The 18,098-nt window shown below is 38.0% G+C and overlaps 1 protein-coding gene, 1 long non-coding RNA gene and 1 other non-coding gene across 3 annotated transcripts; 1 reads left to right on the top strand and 2 right to left on the bottom strand.

Moving 5' to 3' along the window:
• Nucleotides 1–4,361: 4,361 nt before the first annotated feature.
• Nucleotides 4,362–4,433, bottom strand: TRNAP-AGG (transfer RNA proline (anticodon AGG)). The gene has a single exon. It is a non-coding gene; the product is annotated as a tRNA-Pro (tRNA).
• A 41-nt stretch (nucleotides 4,434–4,474) lies between these two features.
• On the top strand, nucleotides 4,475–11,879 carry LOC130737922 (uncharacterized). The gene is made up of 2 exons (XM_057589798.1): nucleotides 4,475–4,630; nucleotides 10,896–11,879. Exons 1-2 carry the CDS (start codon nucleotides 4,558–4,560, stop codon nucleotides 11,576–11,578), a joined length of 756 nt encoding a protein of 251 aa, XP_057445781.1. The 5' UTR covers nucleotides 4,475–4,557; the 3' UTR covers nucleotides 11,579–11,879.
• Nucleotides 6,507–17,610, bottom strand: LOC130737923 (uncharacterized). Its single transcript, XR_009019033.1, has 4 exons — nucleotides 17,239–17,610; nucleotides 17,000–17,136; nucleotides 16,541–16,854; nucleotides 6,507–6,722 (listed from the first exon to the last, which is right to left on the bottom strand). It is a non-coding gene; the product is annotated as an uncharacterized LOC130737923 (long non-coding RNA).
• Nucleotides 17,611–18,098: the final 488 nt, after the last annotated feature.

Below are 18,098 nucleotides of genomic sequence, written 5' to 3'. Positions count from 1 at the left end.
TTTAAAATCGTTTGACTCTACGAGGTTTTCTTCTTACAAGAGGGATAGTAGAAATTTCTTAGCTCAGGAACGACAAAGTATTGAATAAGGTTTGACTCTAAGAAGTACTTTGTGTTCTAAATCTAAAGAGAATTAGATAAGAGGATTTGACTCTTGGGTATGTTTCACTCTTTGAATTAGACGATATTAAAGGGATTTGACTCGTAGGCTTTACTTGGATTGTTGCTTCCTTTCGACTTTGATCGTTGAAATTGGTTCAATAGAGATTCGATCGTTGACCCTTCACTTCTTCAAGTCTTCCTTTTATACTCCTTGATCTTTTGTGAGAGAGATTATAATCGTTGAAGCTTGTTCTTCACAAAGATTCTAGCTGTTGGATGAAACGATGCTTTAGTGTACTTGAGTAAGGTGCATTAAATGCATGTCACTGTTTAATGAATACCTTTTGCCCAAAAGAAGTAGTGTGTCAATTGGTAGGTAGAATTGGTCTTTGCTTCTATCCGTTGAAGAGCAAAAGTGGCAATTTGATGATGATAACGTTGTACTTGAGCTTTGGCCATAAAGCTTTGTCAGATCACGTGCTCTTCTTCTCTTCTAGCTTCTTCTCCAAGTTTGTCTGAGATCCTTTTGTGATTCAAAGATGACACTAATTCCTCAGACGATCTCCCCTTGTTAAACGATTTTGAACTATTGTTTGCCTAAGCTATTTAGACTTGGGCAGCACATCATAGACATAGACGATAAGTCAAAGTGTTCCTGAAATATGAAAATTTTAGTATTCCGCTTATCTCCTTAAAATTGTTATTGTACAAAACCTGATAGACGATATGATTGAACGTTTCAACTTAACAAAACCTACCCAGATTCTCAGATAAAACTCATAAACACATCTTGCATGCTTTAACCAATAATGGTGAGCTCTCTACCCAAAGGCTCTAGCCTTACATCCGATTCTACTCTTTACGAGGCTTATATAGATCCTCCATCAGATCCTTAAGATTATTCTAACCATCTCTTGAGGAATTATCCTCGTTGATCAACACAACAACATTCTTCCAATAGTGTAGCGTATGCTCACATCGTCACTTAACATAGTCTGGCATTTTGCCGACCACCCAAACACAACATTCTCTGTCGGTCTCGTAGCCTGTTTCTTTTGTTTATGTCTTTGTTAGTTTCAGGTGAAAAAGAAAACAATTTTTGTTAAATATTGAATGTTAAGTTAAAAGCTTGACCATTTTTTTTAAAGATGTTAGTGAAGATAGACATAGATTTCAATGAAATTATGATCCAAAAGATCTTTAGACATTTTTTTATCTTATAGGAATGCAATTAAAAACATTTTTATTATTCAAAACACGAGATTAAAAATTACGTACCTAACTTTTGAACTTTACAACAATGAGATTGTTGTAGTGTATCATTAAAATATTGTGTTGTTAGCACTCCCCGAGAAGAGAATTGAAAGCTAAAATTATAAAAAGGGAAAATTATATTTACCTTCCACAATGTTTATCACTATTGCACTGACCTCTCGTCCTTCACCAACCATTTATAATATTAATAAATGTTGAGTGTTATAATAATAAATCTTAACAAAGGTCATTGCACTAATGATAAATATCAAGGGAGGTCACTGCAATGTTCCAAATAAAATAAGGGTGGCTAGTGTCTGATTATATTATAGGACGAAGAACAATGCAATAATGATATATCTTAAGGAAAGGTTTGAGCAATTTAACCTTATAAAAATCATAAAAGCTAAAATACACTACGATTTAAAATTGAATTAATATAGGGCATTCTGGGAATTGAACTCGGTGAGATTAATTAAAGAAAGACAAGAATGAGAGTTGAATTGTGTCTATTAAAAAAATTTGTCGGTTGACAACTTTTAATAATTCTGATTTAAAGTTCTCATTCTAACGTTTCATCATATGATGGTGCAGTGGATAAACATTGTGAGCAAGAGGTTTATAAGAGATATAAGATATGCACGCACAAAATTTTATCCTGGTACACCCAATCACAGGCTACATCCAATCCTTGGGTATTCCACCAAGATTTTTCTTATGTATTAATAAAGAACTTCTCCTGCGAGTATTAATCAAGGAGTTCTCCTATGAGTATTAATAAAGGACTCATATAATGAATTTGATTGTCAGGGATTCCTCCCCAAATATTGTTTACCAAGCCTCTCCAGGCTTGTTGAATATTCTTTCCCAAGCCGCTCTCGACTCATTGCTTGGTTGCAAAGACTCATCCCCAATATTCTTTACTCCAACTTCTTCATAAAGTTGAGTTTATTGAATCCGAGACTACCCACAATATTATTTGCACCAGCCTCTTCAGGCTGTTGAGTTTTGGTCAAGGACTCCTTTGTTTTTATCAACAATGAAGTACGTGCTCAAATTATAGTATTGGTAAGGTGTATTTGATCTTTACTAGTTTTCAATCTTCTAGAGTATCAACATGATATAGCTAAATGTACATTGAATGCTCTCAATAATAATCTATAAGATTTTGATCTATACTGATATATAATGAAGTAAAATTAATTGATCTAAATCTCTCAAGAAATTTCTCTCAACTAGCTCAGTAAATAGACGTTTTAATTGAGCATTTCTCTCTTGCAGTTTCTTCAGAGATGTACAACCTCTTGGTGCATGTTTCTTCTTCCTACATATCCTCTAGATAATAAGCTTCACAACTTGGATGTGGAATTAAGCTTATGCACGATGTTGCACTACCAAATGCACACCTTCTTCAACTTTGAATATGGTCTTTATATATGAATGAGATGAAAGTTAATTGTTGGAATAATAGCTACAACGATTCTATTCGTCATGCTTTTTGTGTGTGACATTTTTGTTAAGCATGAAGGCTCAATGGCTATTTTCTTGTAATGATCAATATGATATACAGTTGAGCTTTGATATCTGAGAAAGTCTTTATTAATTGGTTTCCTTTTCCTTCATCTCATCGTTTTTTACATTGACTACTCTTTAATTGTTTGATGATGCTTTCAACTTTAAATCAGTTGGATGTGGCGATGATAGCTTGAGACAAGGAGGTTTTCCAATAAAGTAACGCCATAGAAGTTTCTGTAGACATCAAATTTTTATAGCTACCCTTTTTTGGCTGAGGGTTATGATGCTAGTTCTCTTCCAACGAAATATTTTGACTTACGTTTTAGGAACTTGTTGGAAATGTACATTGACACTTGTATACCAATGTTCTTCTCGTTTTATTCTGCGTGTTGAAGAGACTACATTCTATTTTTCAAGTTTTCGTATCGTCTGGAAGATTGTTGACCTTTGAATTTCTTTTCTTATACAACAACATTTTCTTTTGAGCTTGTACATGATATGACACTTAAGTCCTTGCTTTCATCATTCATTCAAACTTCTTCATCCTTTTGGCATACAACGTATCATACTTCTTTAGTGTTTGGATACTTCAATGTCAGTTTAGTATGATGAGTTTGAGATATTTTAGCGTCTAGTTCTTTGTGAGTGAATACTGAGATACTAGGGCTATTTTATCTTGAGTAGACATTACAACTTATGTACATCTTGATCCTGCTTCTTTGAGTAGGCTTTTGACATTTAAATTCGCCATCTTAGATGTTCTCCTAATGCTCTTGATTAAATCATCTTCTTCAATCAATTTTCTCTTAAGAAGTACTCGATAAACTTTGAGGATCCTGTTTCTCATAAAACACTCATTTGAAGCTTGTTTGATTGAAATTAGCTTATTCAAAGAATAAATCCTTTTCATCTGATACTTTTCCTAAGAGACATCGACGTTGTACCTTGTATCATCATCTACAGTCTTGTGATCTTTTGTACTTATTACTGATTAAGACTTTGAGTGATACATGTTCCTTAGCTTTTACAACTTTGTCTTTTGTCATAATTAAAACTAAACATTGAGACTATTTTCGCTAACACTCGGAACCTCTCGCACTTTAATCCAAATTGAGTGTCAACTAATTGTATCTTAAATTTTTTTTACATCATTATCTAAATTAATTAAAATAGCGCAATTAAATTAAGTAAAAAATGTAAAAGAAAATGAAGTAAAGAAAACTCTCCTACATATTTAAAATGTAATTCATTTATAGGGTAAAAATTTCTTTACACAATGAATGTCACGTTTCAAACAATTGCCATATAAACTTTTGAACCAAATAGTAATTTAATTTAATCAAAGTAATTAAAAAATACCTCTACTACATATTTGAAGATTAATTTTGAATAAGAAACTAGAATTTCAAACCATATATTTGAAATGACAATGGGCATTCCGCGAATTGATTTAATTTGGATTGAAAACTAAAAGTATAAGAACAATAGAAAGGGGCATTCCGAGAATTGAACTCGGGACCTCTCGCACCCTAAGCGAGAATCATACCACTAGACCAAATGCCCGTTTTGTTAGAAGTGGCCGACAAGCAAAATATAAATTATATTTAAATCACCCATTTTCAATGTGGCCCTAGACCTTACTTAGGTGAACTTATACTGTAACTCGGTTGCATTTGCATAACTAGCAATGGCGAGAGCGGCTCTCCTTCACCTTCTGCGCTCACAAAACAAGCACCTCGTTTCCACAAGAACTCCCTCAGGTTCTCTTCTCTTCTCTTCATGCCTTCGTGATTGCTTGATTTCTCTTTCAAATTCCGAACTTCAATTCTGTTTTACACTAAATCAACAAAACTAGGGTGTGGATTTGCATTAGTATTTTTTTTTTTTCACATTTGATGGGAATTTAATTTGCACTAAAAAGTTCTAGCTGAGTTATTATTGACCTAATGTGTGGAACCCAGAATTTCAGATTAAGATATAGTCTTAGTTCCATTGAAGTCAAGTTATTGACCTAATGTGATTGTGAATTTGTTAAGAAAGAAGACTTAGCTGATCTATGTTACCTTTGACAGTGATTACAATTTTTGTGAACTTTCTTTAAGCCTTGGAAAATGGTTGTTTGGCAAGAAAATGGATGAAACAAATACGAGGTTGTTTGGTAAAGATAGTCCTGTTAGAAATAAAAGTGATGGAATCTGCACCTAATTGTAGGGTGAGAAATTCACCAAAGAATAAAGAGCAAAATACATGCAGTGAAATTGAAGCATAAAATGTGGTAGAGTTGTAAGCCAATGTTTTGAAACAGCGATAAGGAGAGCACCATAAGAAAGCCAAAACATGAGCCCACCCCATAGTAAATTTAAGGGACGACAAACAACCCTAAGAATGTGAGCATTCAAAGACTGCACATGGCCACAGCCAAAGTTTTTGCCCTGATTTTTCCGAAGACCATGGAACTTAGTCGATAAAAATTGTTTGAAAGTAGGAAGACAAACAGTTAGATCAAAAAGTTGTTTTTGTAAAGCTTCAAAGATTTTTTTGTTTATTTGTGCTGTAGTTAAGCCCTAAAAAATAAGTCTCATATCATATGTACTTAGATCTGTGCCATTGTGGAAGCCTGGAAGGTGGAAGGAGATGAATGATTATAATGCAATGAACCCTTTCATCTGTCAATTTTATTGACTTATATTCCTTCAGACTTTAGGAGCTAAAAAATAGGCTCTTCCAAAATATCCCTTGTAGATTGGGGAGTAATTCTGAATTTCTACATCTATTTAGGATTGTGGATACTACTGTCTATGACGTAATATTAATGGGGTGCTTCTCTTAGTTCTTCACTCAGTAATAGATATGGCAATAATGTCCAGATTCTGAGACTTCTTACAATGTATCCTTAAATTGTTATTTTTTCATCATGCAAAATGTTGCAATATAATATAAGTTGGCTGTAATGGAAGGGAAGAAGCAATAGAAATTCTTACTGTTTGTTAAAAATGATCAAATGTTTTCTGGTTGACACATTTAAAAGAAGATTTTGTTCATTGTCATGTGTAAAAAAATCTAATGTGCACCCTTTGTGATACTACTTGATGAGTGTGTGCGACTATTTGCAGTCTGCTATTTAGGTCACTGATTGAAATATATGTATACTTTCGATGACCAAATCTGAATAATATAATCTTTACTCCTTTTTTGTTAAAAAAAAACACTTTTTCTTCGAAATTTGGTACTTTTGATTTTTATAATATAGACTTCCAGTTTCTAATTATTTCTCCCAGTTATTCATAGATCCAGAGGAGTTCATCGCCAAAGTTGGCTTGATCTGGAGACCTAATAAAACTTGAACTTAACTGACCTCTAGTGGTCCTAAATTTGAGAAACCAAACAGAACCATTTGATATGTTATGGAACTCCCTGAATCAAATCCTTGTTTGTTTTGCTTCCAAGCCATGGTTCATTTTTTTATTCAGTTCTTGCCAGACGCTATACTCTTTCAACTATATCAAAACCCATCAAAAGATACAAAAAGGTAGTACTTAGCAGAATCTGACTAGTTTGTATTCAACTTCAAATTAGGATGTAACAAATACCCCGAGGTCATAATCTGGAGTTAACTTGTTAGGGTCATTTATGAGTTTGTTCAACTAGAGAGGAAAGAAGAAAATAATTGTATTATTCAGAATCAACTCTGCCAAGATTCTTCGACAGAAGAATCAATTGGACACCAAGATTACAAGAATCCCCCTGGGGTGAATCCCGGCTCCTGGGTGGGTCGCCCTGTTGCTGTTGTGGACGGTTTCTTCCAGGTTGGGTCGCGCCATCATCGCTGTTTCTCCTGGTTCTGTGTTTGCCCTGTGATAGAAACCAGCCAAATCTAATATTATTAAATGGTAAAACCCTAATTCCCAAATAGGAATTGGGGGAAAGATACAAGGAAAGGATCCCAAACACCCTCCCAAGAACCAGAGAGACCCAACGCTCTCTAAACCCTAATTCCAAAGTGAAAACAAAGATACCCAATTGTCTCTCTAACTTACATATTTATAGACTCACTCTCTAATTATGCTAAACCTAATAAAATATAAAACCTAATGCTGACTGGATAAAAGATACTAATAATAAAATCTAATACTAACTAGCTAACCCCGTGTACCTATCAATACTCCCCCCTGAAAATTCACCTTGTCCTCAAGGTGAAGGACTTGGATCCAATTGCTGATATGTCCAGCTATTGAGGAAAAATAGTCCTCCTGGATCCCACACCACTCTCCTTGGATCCAAAACAAACTTCATACCAAGTACCCTTTTTATACTTCCCTCAACCCAGATTTTTATCACCTCCCAACATGCAAACCTCCAAATCTGTTCATGTTCCCACCTCAGCAAATTGATCTCAGTACCTATGAATTTCAAATCACTAAATCTGAATTCATTAGGAATAGCAACCTGCCTCAATGTAAGGCCTGAATTTTGGTAAAACTTCAAGCTATTATCAACAAATTGTCGACCATTTGAGCTCTCTTGGGCAACTCTATCTGCTTGTTGAATATGGTACATCCAGACTACATTTCCCTGGGCTTTTAGTGTCTCCAGAACCCATTTTATAAATTGGCCTTGGCCCATTTGTCCATTAAGTGGTTGGATTGGACATCCTCTGCATGTTGCTCTTACCAAACTCCACTTGCTGTTCCCTCCTTGAGCTGCCAGCAAATAACTGTGTCTCACTTGCAGGACGAAACCTAGAGCTGTTTGCCTCTCTAAGGCTAAAATCGTCTCTGCCACCATGTGCATATAGTTCTCCAGCGACTCAAGCGGTGATTGCTGGATCGGCATGCCTTGCCTTGCCTTGCTTGCTATTATGAGGGCAGCTTGGGTCTCCATAGGCATCTCACAATACGGCGGTTCTTGCGGAAGAATTATAGCACCGCCTCCTTCACCGTGACCTAGATTGCCGACGAAATGTCGACCACCCTGGTATGGCGGTTTTGAAGGTGGTCGTTCACAGTACTGCTGTTGTTGCAACAGAAACGTCACCAACTCCGCTATCCTCGTCGCCCATCCAGCCTCGTCGTAAGGTGGTTTCGGTGGAGGTCGTTTGAGCGCTCCCTTATTTCTCTCGCCCAACAACTTCATCTCTGCGCGTGCGAAGTGCGCCGCTGATGGCACCTTGGTCGTTCCTCTATTCAGCGTTCCTCTACTCAGCACCGGTGGCGGTTGATGCTTGCGTTTCTCCATCGCCTTCAGTTGCTGACCTCTTCTTTCATCCATTGCTTCTGATTCCTTAACTGAATCGGGTTCAGATTCTTTTCGCAACACCTCTGTTGCTACTTGTTCTTCATCCGCGGCTTCAAGATTGGGTTTTCGCCTCTCCTCAAACGTCAAGACTTCCTCTGCTACAGATGCTTGCTCAGCCACCATAGCGTCTCTTTCTTCTTCCGCTGCGGTCCCCGTTCCTTCCAGCAACGCCTCTGCCGCTGTTTGCTCTGCCACGGTTGGTGCCTCCGATTCACTTCTTTCTTGTTCCTTCTTCTTTCTTCGTTCATCGAGTTCTGTCCACCGTTCTTTAATCAACTCTTCTTGCATTCTGAACTCGGCGTTCTCAATCATCCAATCTCTCAAAAGTGCGCATATTTCCTCCTTATCCTGCGGTGCCAATGAACTCCCTCTGAAATCCTCTTTCTTTTTACCACCCATCTGCTTCATACGTTGTTACTGTAGGGTTTTCTTGGCCAGGGCACCTGAATCGGTGCTCTGATACCAATGATAGAAACCAGCCAAATCTAATATTATTAAATGGTAAAACCCTAATTGCCAAATAGGAATTGGGGGAAAGATACAAGGATCCCAAACACCCTCCCAAGAACCAGAGAGACCCAACGCTCTCTAAACCCTAATTCCAAAGTGAAAACAAAGATATCGAATAGTCTCTCTAACTTACTTATTTATAAACTCACTCTCTAATTATGCTAAACCTAATAAAATATAATAATAAAATATAAAACCTAATGTTGAATGGATAAAAGATACTAATAATAAAATCTAATACTAACTAGCTAATCCCGTGTACCTATCACCCTGTTCGTTCTTGTGTATACTTTGGTGATGGGAGGCCTTCTTCTATCACCCCAAAACTTGAGTCCCACGATGCTATTGAGGGATATAAGTTTGAAAGACACAGCTTCTTCCATATATACCTGCTGTTCCTCATTACTTCTATCCCCATTTCTTCCTCTTCCTTCTCTAATAACATTACCCTGAGCTGTTTTCTCTTACAAATGTGATTTGGGCCAAACTTCTCACGTCTGAAACTCTCCCTTATCTTCTCTTTAGTCTCCTCTTCAGACAATCTTTTGAATCCTCCTACTAGCCCTCCTTCAACTATTGTTTTCTCAGCAGTACTTCGATTAGAGGATGGTCTGGAAAGAACTGAACCCATGAAATTCCAGTATTCAACCCTTTCATTCCACTTCTCTGCCCAGTTTCTACTGTAACAGACCTTTGAATTGAAGGAGATCTAAATGAAGTAGCATACCTTCCTCCTGTGTTCACCCCAGCCTTGCTCATTGCCCTATTTTTCTGTTCTACCATAATGGCTTTCTTCACCATAGCGCACAAACTTTTTGGTTCATAAAGCTTCACTTGGGCCCCAATCTCCTCTTTCAACCCATTCACGAAAATATCCATGAAGTGTTCTTCTCCTACTCCTTTTAACATTTCAGCAAAACTTCTTGAAATGCTCAACAAATTCCTCCACATCTCCTTGTTTTAGAGCCAACGATGCTGCAAATGGACTCGAGGCTACTGTAGGTTGAAAACATTCTGAAATAGCGTCTATGAACCCTTCCCATGAATTATTAGGATTACAAGTTTTCCACCACTGGTACCAACTTAGTGCCCTTCCCTCCAAAGCTAACATCACCGCATGAATCTTTTCATCTTCAGTTGCTCCCTTGATATGAAAATATCGCTCTGATTTTTGTATCCAACTGTACGCATCTTCATCACCATTGAAAACTGGAATTTCATGTTTTCTGCAGCGTTCCACCTGATTCGCGTTTTTTTCTCGCTCGATCTCATGTCGCCCTCACTTCCAACTCCGCCTCCAGCTCCACCTCCAGCAATCGTGTATTCTCCTTTGCTTCCGCCTCCAGTTCGAGGTAATTCCCCAAAACACCATAAACCGACTCCATAAAAGTTTCCAGATTCTGAAACCTAGCTTCATTTCTTTCCCTTTCCAATGCGCGTTCTTTGATTCTGTGATCTTCCTTGCGGTGATCTTCATCCCTGTTGCAATTCAACGCTTCAATGATCTTCTCCTCTGCTTCTACTCAACTCTCCATGTGGTTCAATTCCATAGACGATTTGATACCACAACTCCTGGATGGAGCTCAAATACCAATTGACGAGTTTGTTCCTCTAGAGAAGAAAGAAGAAAATAATTGTATTATTCAGAATGAACTCTGCCCAAGATTCTTCAGCAGAAGAATCAATTGGACTCCAAGATTACAAGAATCCCCCTGGAAATTCGAGAGTCCAGTCTCTCCTTTCACTCCACTCAGTATTTTCCTAACAGATTACAACTAACTACCCTTATTTATATCATTGGGTAGTAAGTTAGTAACTAACTGATTTCCTTACTGCTTCTAACAGTTACATATATTGAACAACCAACAATCACTCATGTAATGAATTTAGTGGTTCCATACATGTGATGCTCTCTTTAAAAAACACCTCTTTTATCATGCTTCGTATGTTCTGGAAGATTTCATTGTTTATTCACCTATTTCTTATTGCCAGTCTTAACGTGCCGCTCATTTTACATACTTTGAATTATATCATACCTAATAATTCCTATTTAGCAAAACTAGATTGTGTGGTTAAATTTATACTGAGCTTTCTCTTGGGTGTTGTTTCTGAATTTCTGGCTGCTTAGAATGCCAACCCTGTTTTAAGTTTGTTTTTAACTGTAAACAATATAACTATTATTAACATTTCTGTTTGTATATATTTGTTTCCATGGTTCAGCGTATAATTGTTTTAGGTCCTCAACTTGTGGACGGCCAGTAAGTACAAATCCAACATTCAAAACAACGATTAATACTAATCCGACATCCAAAACTTCCTCCCAACTTGCTGTTGCCCAAATAAGATGGGCATCTCAAGCCACAACTAGAGAGGAAGACAACAAAATTAGCATTGGACCTGCTGGTGGAGGACAATCTGGGGAAGATGACAAGGAAACCGGAGTTGTTTATAACGGTCCGATCTCATCCACTATAAAGAAAGTAAAACTTCTGTCGCTCTCGACTTGCTGCCTCTCTGTATCTCTGGGTCCAGTCATAACATTCATGACATCCCCTGACATGAATGTCATCCTGAAGGGTGCAGTAGCATCAACTGTGATATTCTTGAGTGCTTCAACGACCGGCGCTCTTCACTGGTTCGTTAGCCCGTACATCCACAAACTCCGGTGGCTGCCGGGTTCGGACACCTTCGAGGTGGAGATGTTGTCTTGGCTTGCAACACCCATTCCAAAGACTCTAAAGTTTTCTGATATTCGACCAGCGGAAACCAATAGGCCTTTTGTGACTTTTAAGGCTGATGGGAGTTTTTATTTTGTGGATACAGAGCACTGTCACAATAAGGCACTTCTGGCCAGACTCACCCCACAAAAAGTTACTCATGAGTCAGCTTTCAAGAACTTGTGATCTGAAACATGCTGGTGTAAGTTCTCAGGTAATTTACTTTTAGGGTGAATCTGAGTAAAACTGTTGTCCTGCAAAAATTTCACTCTGGTTGGAATTTTAATACTTTTGGGGTTTATTATATTTTGTTCTGAGAGCATAAACTGCTTAGGTTTGATTAATAAGGTCCTCAGTGTGGTATTTTGCAACATCATGTTTGAGGAGTGGTTGATACATAATCGTGGTTTATTTTTTAAAGTCTTGTCAAATTTCTGTTCTATCATCATACAAAGCAGTTATATAAATATTCAAGTTCTATTTAAAATTATTTAAAGTGCTAAAATTTACACCTTTATAAATTAGGGATAGAGGCCATATTAGTCCTTGTGTTTGTAAAAACGTTTGATTTTGGTCCCTCAGTCCGCCTGTATTTGTATTATAAACCGCCAGTAACTGTAAAAAAAACCGCCACTAAACGTTATTTTTTGGCTAAGGGACCAAAATCAAACACTTTTACAAACACAGGGACTAATATGACCCTTAACCCTATAAATTATCCCTCCTCTCTTGACCGAAAGTTACTTATTTCGTCAGATTATACTCTTTCCCGATAGCCTCCGATGCATATAGAAGCACCAAAGAAGAATGACCTAGTATTGAAGCATCATTAATTATTACTGGCCAACAACCAGAAATGTAATGTTCACACCTCAAATACCTCCGCTTTGTTAGAGAGAGAAAGAATAAAAGAGTGAAAAATGAGAAATATGGTTAGTGATGTGATGGAAAAATGGAGAGATATGTTGTGAGTGTAACTTTAATTTTATTTACTTGTGCAAGGAAAAAACTTAAATTTTATTTACAAACAAGTGTAAATTGCCACTAAAGGTGGGTGATACATGTTTTTCTCTCTCTTAAATCGCCATTATAATTGGCGATATTACATTTTATTTTTTCAATTGATAAATCACCACTCCAAACTGAGGATAAATGATATTTAAAACTTTTTTTAAGAGAATTTTTTTTTTACATCGGAAAGATAAAATTTCAACCGTCAAAAATTGATTCCTGGACCTCTCCCTACCCAACCCATATGCCCCTCAACTCCTACCACTTGAACTATCATACGAGGACTAATAGAAATCTTTATTAGAAATAGCGACACTAGTTAAATACAAATGCTCCTCTTCAGGGTTCGAAGTTCGAACCATGTGCCTCCATCTCTAACACCTATTTCTACCCTTAGTTCAACCAAGTGAGCTACCCCTCCCACTCATTTATTTATTTTTTAAAAATCTTCATTAACCATGAAGTTGTCTTCAATGCATCCTTGCATCTTTTATTCACGGCCTTGTCTAATTCAACTCACTTGCTAGCTATTAACATGGCTTCATATATACCTAGTAAAAACAAGTGTGAAAAAAAAACAAGTGTGGCAAATGTAGTGAAGATTTTTTAATAAAAAAAAAATGAGTATCCTCATTCTTGGTGAAGATTTTTTTTTATAAAAAAAAGTGCCGTCAATTGTAATGAAGATTTCTATTAAAAAAATAAAATGTCATGTATATTCATTCGGACGAATGATTTATTATTAAAAGAATAAAAAATGATATCGCCGAAGATAACAGTGATTTAAGAATAACTTTACTGGCGATTTACACTTGTTTCGTAAATATAATTAAAGTTACACCAAATTGGTAAATAACTTTTTAATTTGCACTATTGATGTAAAAAAATCTACCGTGTGTGTTTGGATCAACCGTAAAAGAATTGAGTCCAACCAAAATTGAGTATAACAAGACGAAATTTGTAAAAGTGAATTAAGTGATAGTGATTTATGTTTGTAGATATTTACTTAAAATGTGAATTTTTTATTTAGATAATTTTGATTAAAATTGCTTTTATGTGTACAATGACAAGGGGTGTACAAGGGACGAGTTGGGACGGGTTTTGGTTAACCCTAACCCGACCCTAAATATTGATCGGGCTATTTCATAGACCCTAACCCGTCCCTAGACCCGAAGCAACCCGACATTATGCGGGTCCAATTTAGGACGGGTCTGTGTAGGACGGGACCGGGTTGGCCCGAGGAACAATAAGTTTAAGACTATTTGATACTAATTGTAAAATTTAAAGATAATAACATACTAAAAGAGTTATAAGTTGGAACTATTTTTTGGAAGAAATAACTTGAAAGGATCCAATTCTTTCATAATCTATTGCACTTGAGGTTTACATTTTGTTTGATCATTTCTTCACCTGTCTCACATATGCATAATACACACACATGATTTTCTCTTGTTAGAACATGAAAGTGTGCATAGTTTGACAAACGTTTATTTAATTCATAAGGTAGATGAAAGACATTTTAATCTCATCTACATGGTAAGATAAATTTGAGCACCATGTATCACATTTTAATCATTATAACAAATTAAAATTTTATAAAATATATATGTGGGACGGGTCGGGTGACCCGAGTGTCAACCCGGACCCGACCCTACCCGAAGTCGGGTAACTCAAAGATCAACCCGAACCCGGTCTCTTTTAATGATCGGGCCGGGTTCAACCCGGCCCTAAAGGCTTGGGCCGGGACGGGTTGGCGGGTAGGGTCGGGTCTTGTACACCCCTATGAGGATGAATATAGAAGTATCAAATATACAAGCTTGCATTATATGAATGGTATTTAAATTGATTTCATTGAGTTAATAATAACTATCTCGTGTTTTAGAGAGAGAGTCTGGCTTATCTCGGTGTTTCTGGACAGACTCTCTGAAGAATTTCCTACAAGATGTTGTGTCACACGTTCAGCAGGGTGGGGGACGTACTCGGTGTCTTTGTACAGCAGCGAAGGAAGAGAAATAGAAAATTCTAGTTTGGGTTAGGAGGACGCACTGAAGGCAATCAAACTCTTGAATGGGAATGTTGACAACAGCTCTAGGTGGGTGGTCAAGCTAGCTAAATACCAGGTTCCCCATCGTCAAAAGAGTGAGCCCAGAGGTAACAGAGATATTGTGAATATTAGAAATTGGGAGGCTTATACTCAACCACAAAAGCTAGCTCAAGAGTTGAGATTTGCACTACCCTTATAAAGGCTATCTATGCTCTATCTCTAGCCAATGTGCCCAATTTCTAATATGGTATCAGAGCCTATCCTAGATCCATTTGTTGTTTGTTGTGGAGACTTCCCATATTCGGGGCACCCATTGTTGTTGATCTCACGTTCCAAGTTGTTCAGTCCTGGACGTGAGGGGGTGTGTTAGAAGTCTCACATTGGCTAGAGATAGAGCATAGATAGCCTTTATAAGGTTAGTGCAAACCTCAACTCTTGAGCTAGCTTTTGTGGTTGAGTATAGGCCTTCCAATTTCTAATAGTGAAGACAAAGTTGAACAGAGAAATTTCAAAGCCTCTAGAGAGAGCAACCAAAGTTTGGCGTAAGAAATAAATGACTAAGATGAAGCAGGAGGAGGCACAATCTCGGAGTATTGATATTTGCTTCTCACCATAGAAGAAACCAGAGTTGTGATTGAAGATACCTTGAAAAGGAATAGATATGTGATAGATATGATATAACCAAAATCCTAATCTCTTCATTGGTGCCTCTGATTCCAAACAAAATCATTCAAGCAAAGGTTGATGGCAAAATCATTGACATCTCGATAGAGATGCATCTTGGGATGGGCTTAGGATCAACAGATAACGAATTGAGGCACAATCAGGATTTTCTTCCTCGTCGGCAATGGAGACTCTGGTACAAGAGGGCTCTTCTTCTCAGGAGACAGTGGTGGCCGAGTCACCGGTGTCAGAAACAGAGGAGGTTGGCGGGAACCTAGATGACACAAGTAGAGGCTCAGAGTTGTCAGTTGGGATAGGTACAGATACATGGAAGGAGATGGGTCTTTCAATTTCCTCTAATGGTGGCGGGGGTAGGAGACAAAAAACTTGCAACACAAAAGTCATGGTCTTGCCATGGGAGATTTGGTAAACAGAGGCAAGGTTGAAAAGCTCTTTTTAGAATTTGGGGGTTCATGGGGGTCTGCCCAAAAAAGTCTTAGAGTACTTATATGGAAACCTTGACAGATACAATAGGTTGGCTTCGAATTTAGTGGGGCCAGGACTCTTTTCTTCTGACTTTTTTGATGCTGAGGGAAAGTTGATATTTAGATTGGGTTTGAATTTGGGCTTTTATGCAACAACCAACCCATATGCCTTTTAAACGTGGCCCAGTTCAATTGCACAAGTGATGAATTATTTTTATCATATTCCAAAATGCTCTGTTGCAAGACAAACAAAAGTCACAGGAGTATATAATCAGAGGTACAAGTTTGAACCAAGGCAACAATGGGGGGGGGGGGGGGGGGGGGGAAGGAATTTGATATTGAAGGTGGGCTAGAGGAAATCTGGGTACTGTCTCTGCCATTTTAGCTCTCCTTGCAGGAAGGATTTTTTAAGAAAGAGAAGTGTTTATTTTGGTCTTCCTAATTAAATGTTTTCTCTAGTCCCACTGTATAGAGATTCCCAGTCTTTATTGCAGACAGTTAGGAGATGTGTTTACTGTCTTGGGTATATTGCTTGTCCTCATCTTTATTGTCTTTTTCTTCTACTTGCTGGCAAGACCACGTGCTTAGTGTATTATTTGTTGGTGGGGTCTTGTTTGTTCAGCTTGTGTGTTTGGGCTTCGGCCTGTTTTGGGCCTTGCCCTTGAATGTATTAATCTTTGACCAAAAAACAAAAGAGCCAGGCAGATGTACTCTTTTGGCCACATAATCCTAGAGGACACTACTTAGTGGCGTCAGGATTTGAAGTAGCAAGAAGCAACTCTACAAGAGTCCAACCACCAACTTCAAGATCCTATAATATCCCAAATGATCTTTGGAAAACAATATGGGCTTCCCAGATCCCACAGAAAATTAAGATTTTTCTTAGGAAAGCATGCCATAACTCAATTGCTGTAAAACACAATTTATGGAGAAAGAGGATCTCACCCACGGGACAATGCCCTATTCGTAATGAAGCTTGGGAGACAGTGGACCGCCTATTCTTCCTCTTCCAGTGGACTCGAGCGGTGTGGTTTGGCTCTCCCCTTCAGTGGGCAGTCTCCTCTGGAGGCCTTGGATCCCTTGATATTTGGCTGATGCAAAAGATTATAGCCTTGCAATCTCTGTCTTTAGACTTCTCAAGAGATTTCTCCATCCTGGCATGCACTCTGTAGTCCGTATGGAGAGGGAGAAATGAAACTGTTTTCAAGGCTTCTCGCCCCAGTCCAGTGTTTACCTTGCAAGAAGTCTCCAGCCTTCTTCTAACCATTGATATGTCGAAGCAAGTAAAAGAAAACATAGTCAGAGAAGGAAACCCACAACAAAATACAAGATTAGCAGATTGGATCCCCCCTTTGGGGACCACCCTCAAAATTAATGTGGATGCCAGTTGGGTGGTCACCTTACCTCAGGCCTCCATTGGGGTGATAATCCGAGACTAGTACTCCAATCTCCTTGCTGGGTCTCATACAAAGGTTTTTGCTTCCTCTGCGATGACAACTGAGGCGCATGCAATAAGGGAAGGCTTGACCCTGGCCCATAATCTCGATTATCCAGACGTAGTAATAGAGTCAGATAACAAGCAATTAGTGGAAGCTTGCAGATCATGAATTTTGATAGGAGCAGCAAGTGAAGATATCTTTTACCTGCAAGTGCAGTTCCATCGGTGTGACTTTGTCTGGACTAATAGAGAGAGGAACAAATCAGCCCATCTTGTAGCCAAGTTGTGCATGCAGGACAAGTTAATGGAGAATTGGTTGTTTATGCCCCTTCAGGAGCTCCGTAGGGCCTTGGTTGAAGACGCTCAAGCTGCAGCCTTGAAAAATGGATTCCCAAGATCTTCCCCTACTGAAGGTGCCTAAACAAGGACTTTTGAAAGCCTCTTGTAAGCTCTCAAGTCTCTGTTTCAGCCTATATTTTTTCATCTCGAGTTCGTAGAGGCTATGAGCTTGAAGACTCATCCTCTGTGAGCTTTTCTGAAAGGTTCACAGTTTCTCTGAAGCCTTGGTAGAATTGAGTCGTTGTGAGATACAACTCAATAGCATTATTGCTGGTGGGAATCTAGAAAAAGTGGTTGTCCTATTCACTTCTTTATCGGTTGGCCATGTGCCTTCCACTACTCTTTTGAATTTAAGGGACCACTATCTCTGTTAGTTGAAGTAGACTTATCAGCTCCCCTTTCTCACTACTAGAAAAACTAGTTTTCACATCGGGTATTTTTGAGTTTTAACATCGGTTTTTATCCGATGTAAACAATGTTGATGTGGTATCTCCTAACCTTTTCACATCAGGTTTATAACTGATGTGAAAGGTATACCTTTCACATCGGTTAAGTCAACCAACTGATGTGAAATGTACACTTTTCACATCGGTTCAGTCAGTCAACCGATGTGAAATGTATACCTTTCACATCGGTTCAGTCAGCCAACCGATGTGAAAAGTATACATTTCACATCGGTTCAGTCAGCTAACCGATGTGAAATGTATACTTTTCACATCGGTTAGA

Source organism: Lotus japonicus, chromosome 2, assembly GCF_012489685.1.
Source record: "Lotus japonicus ecotype B-129 chromosome 2, LjGifu_v1.2".
Classification (NCBI taxonomy): Eukaryota; Viridiplantae; Streptophyta; class Magnoliopsida; order Fabales; family Fabaceae; genus Lotus; species Lotus japonicus.
Note: the sequence above shows the minus strand (reverse complement) of the source record. Positions and strands in the feature narration are given on the sequence as shown.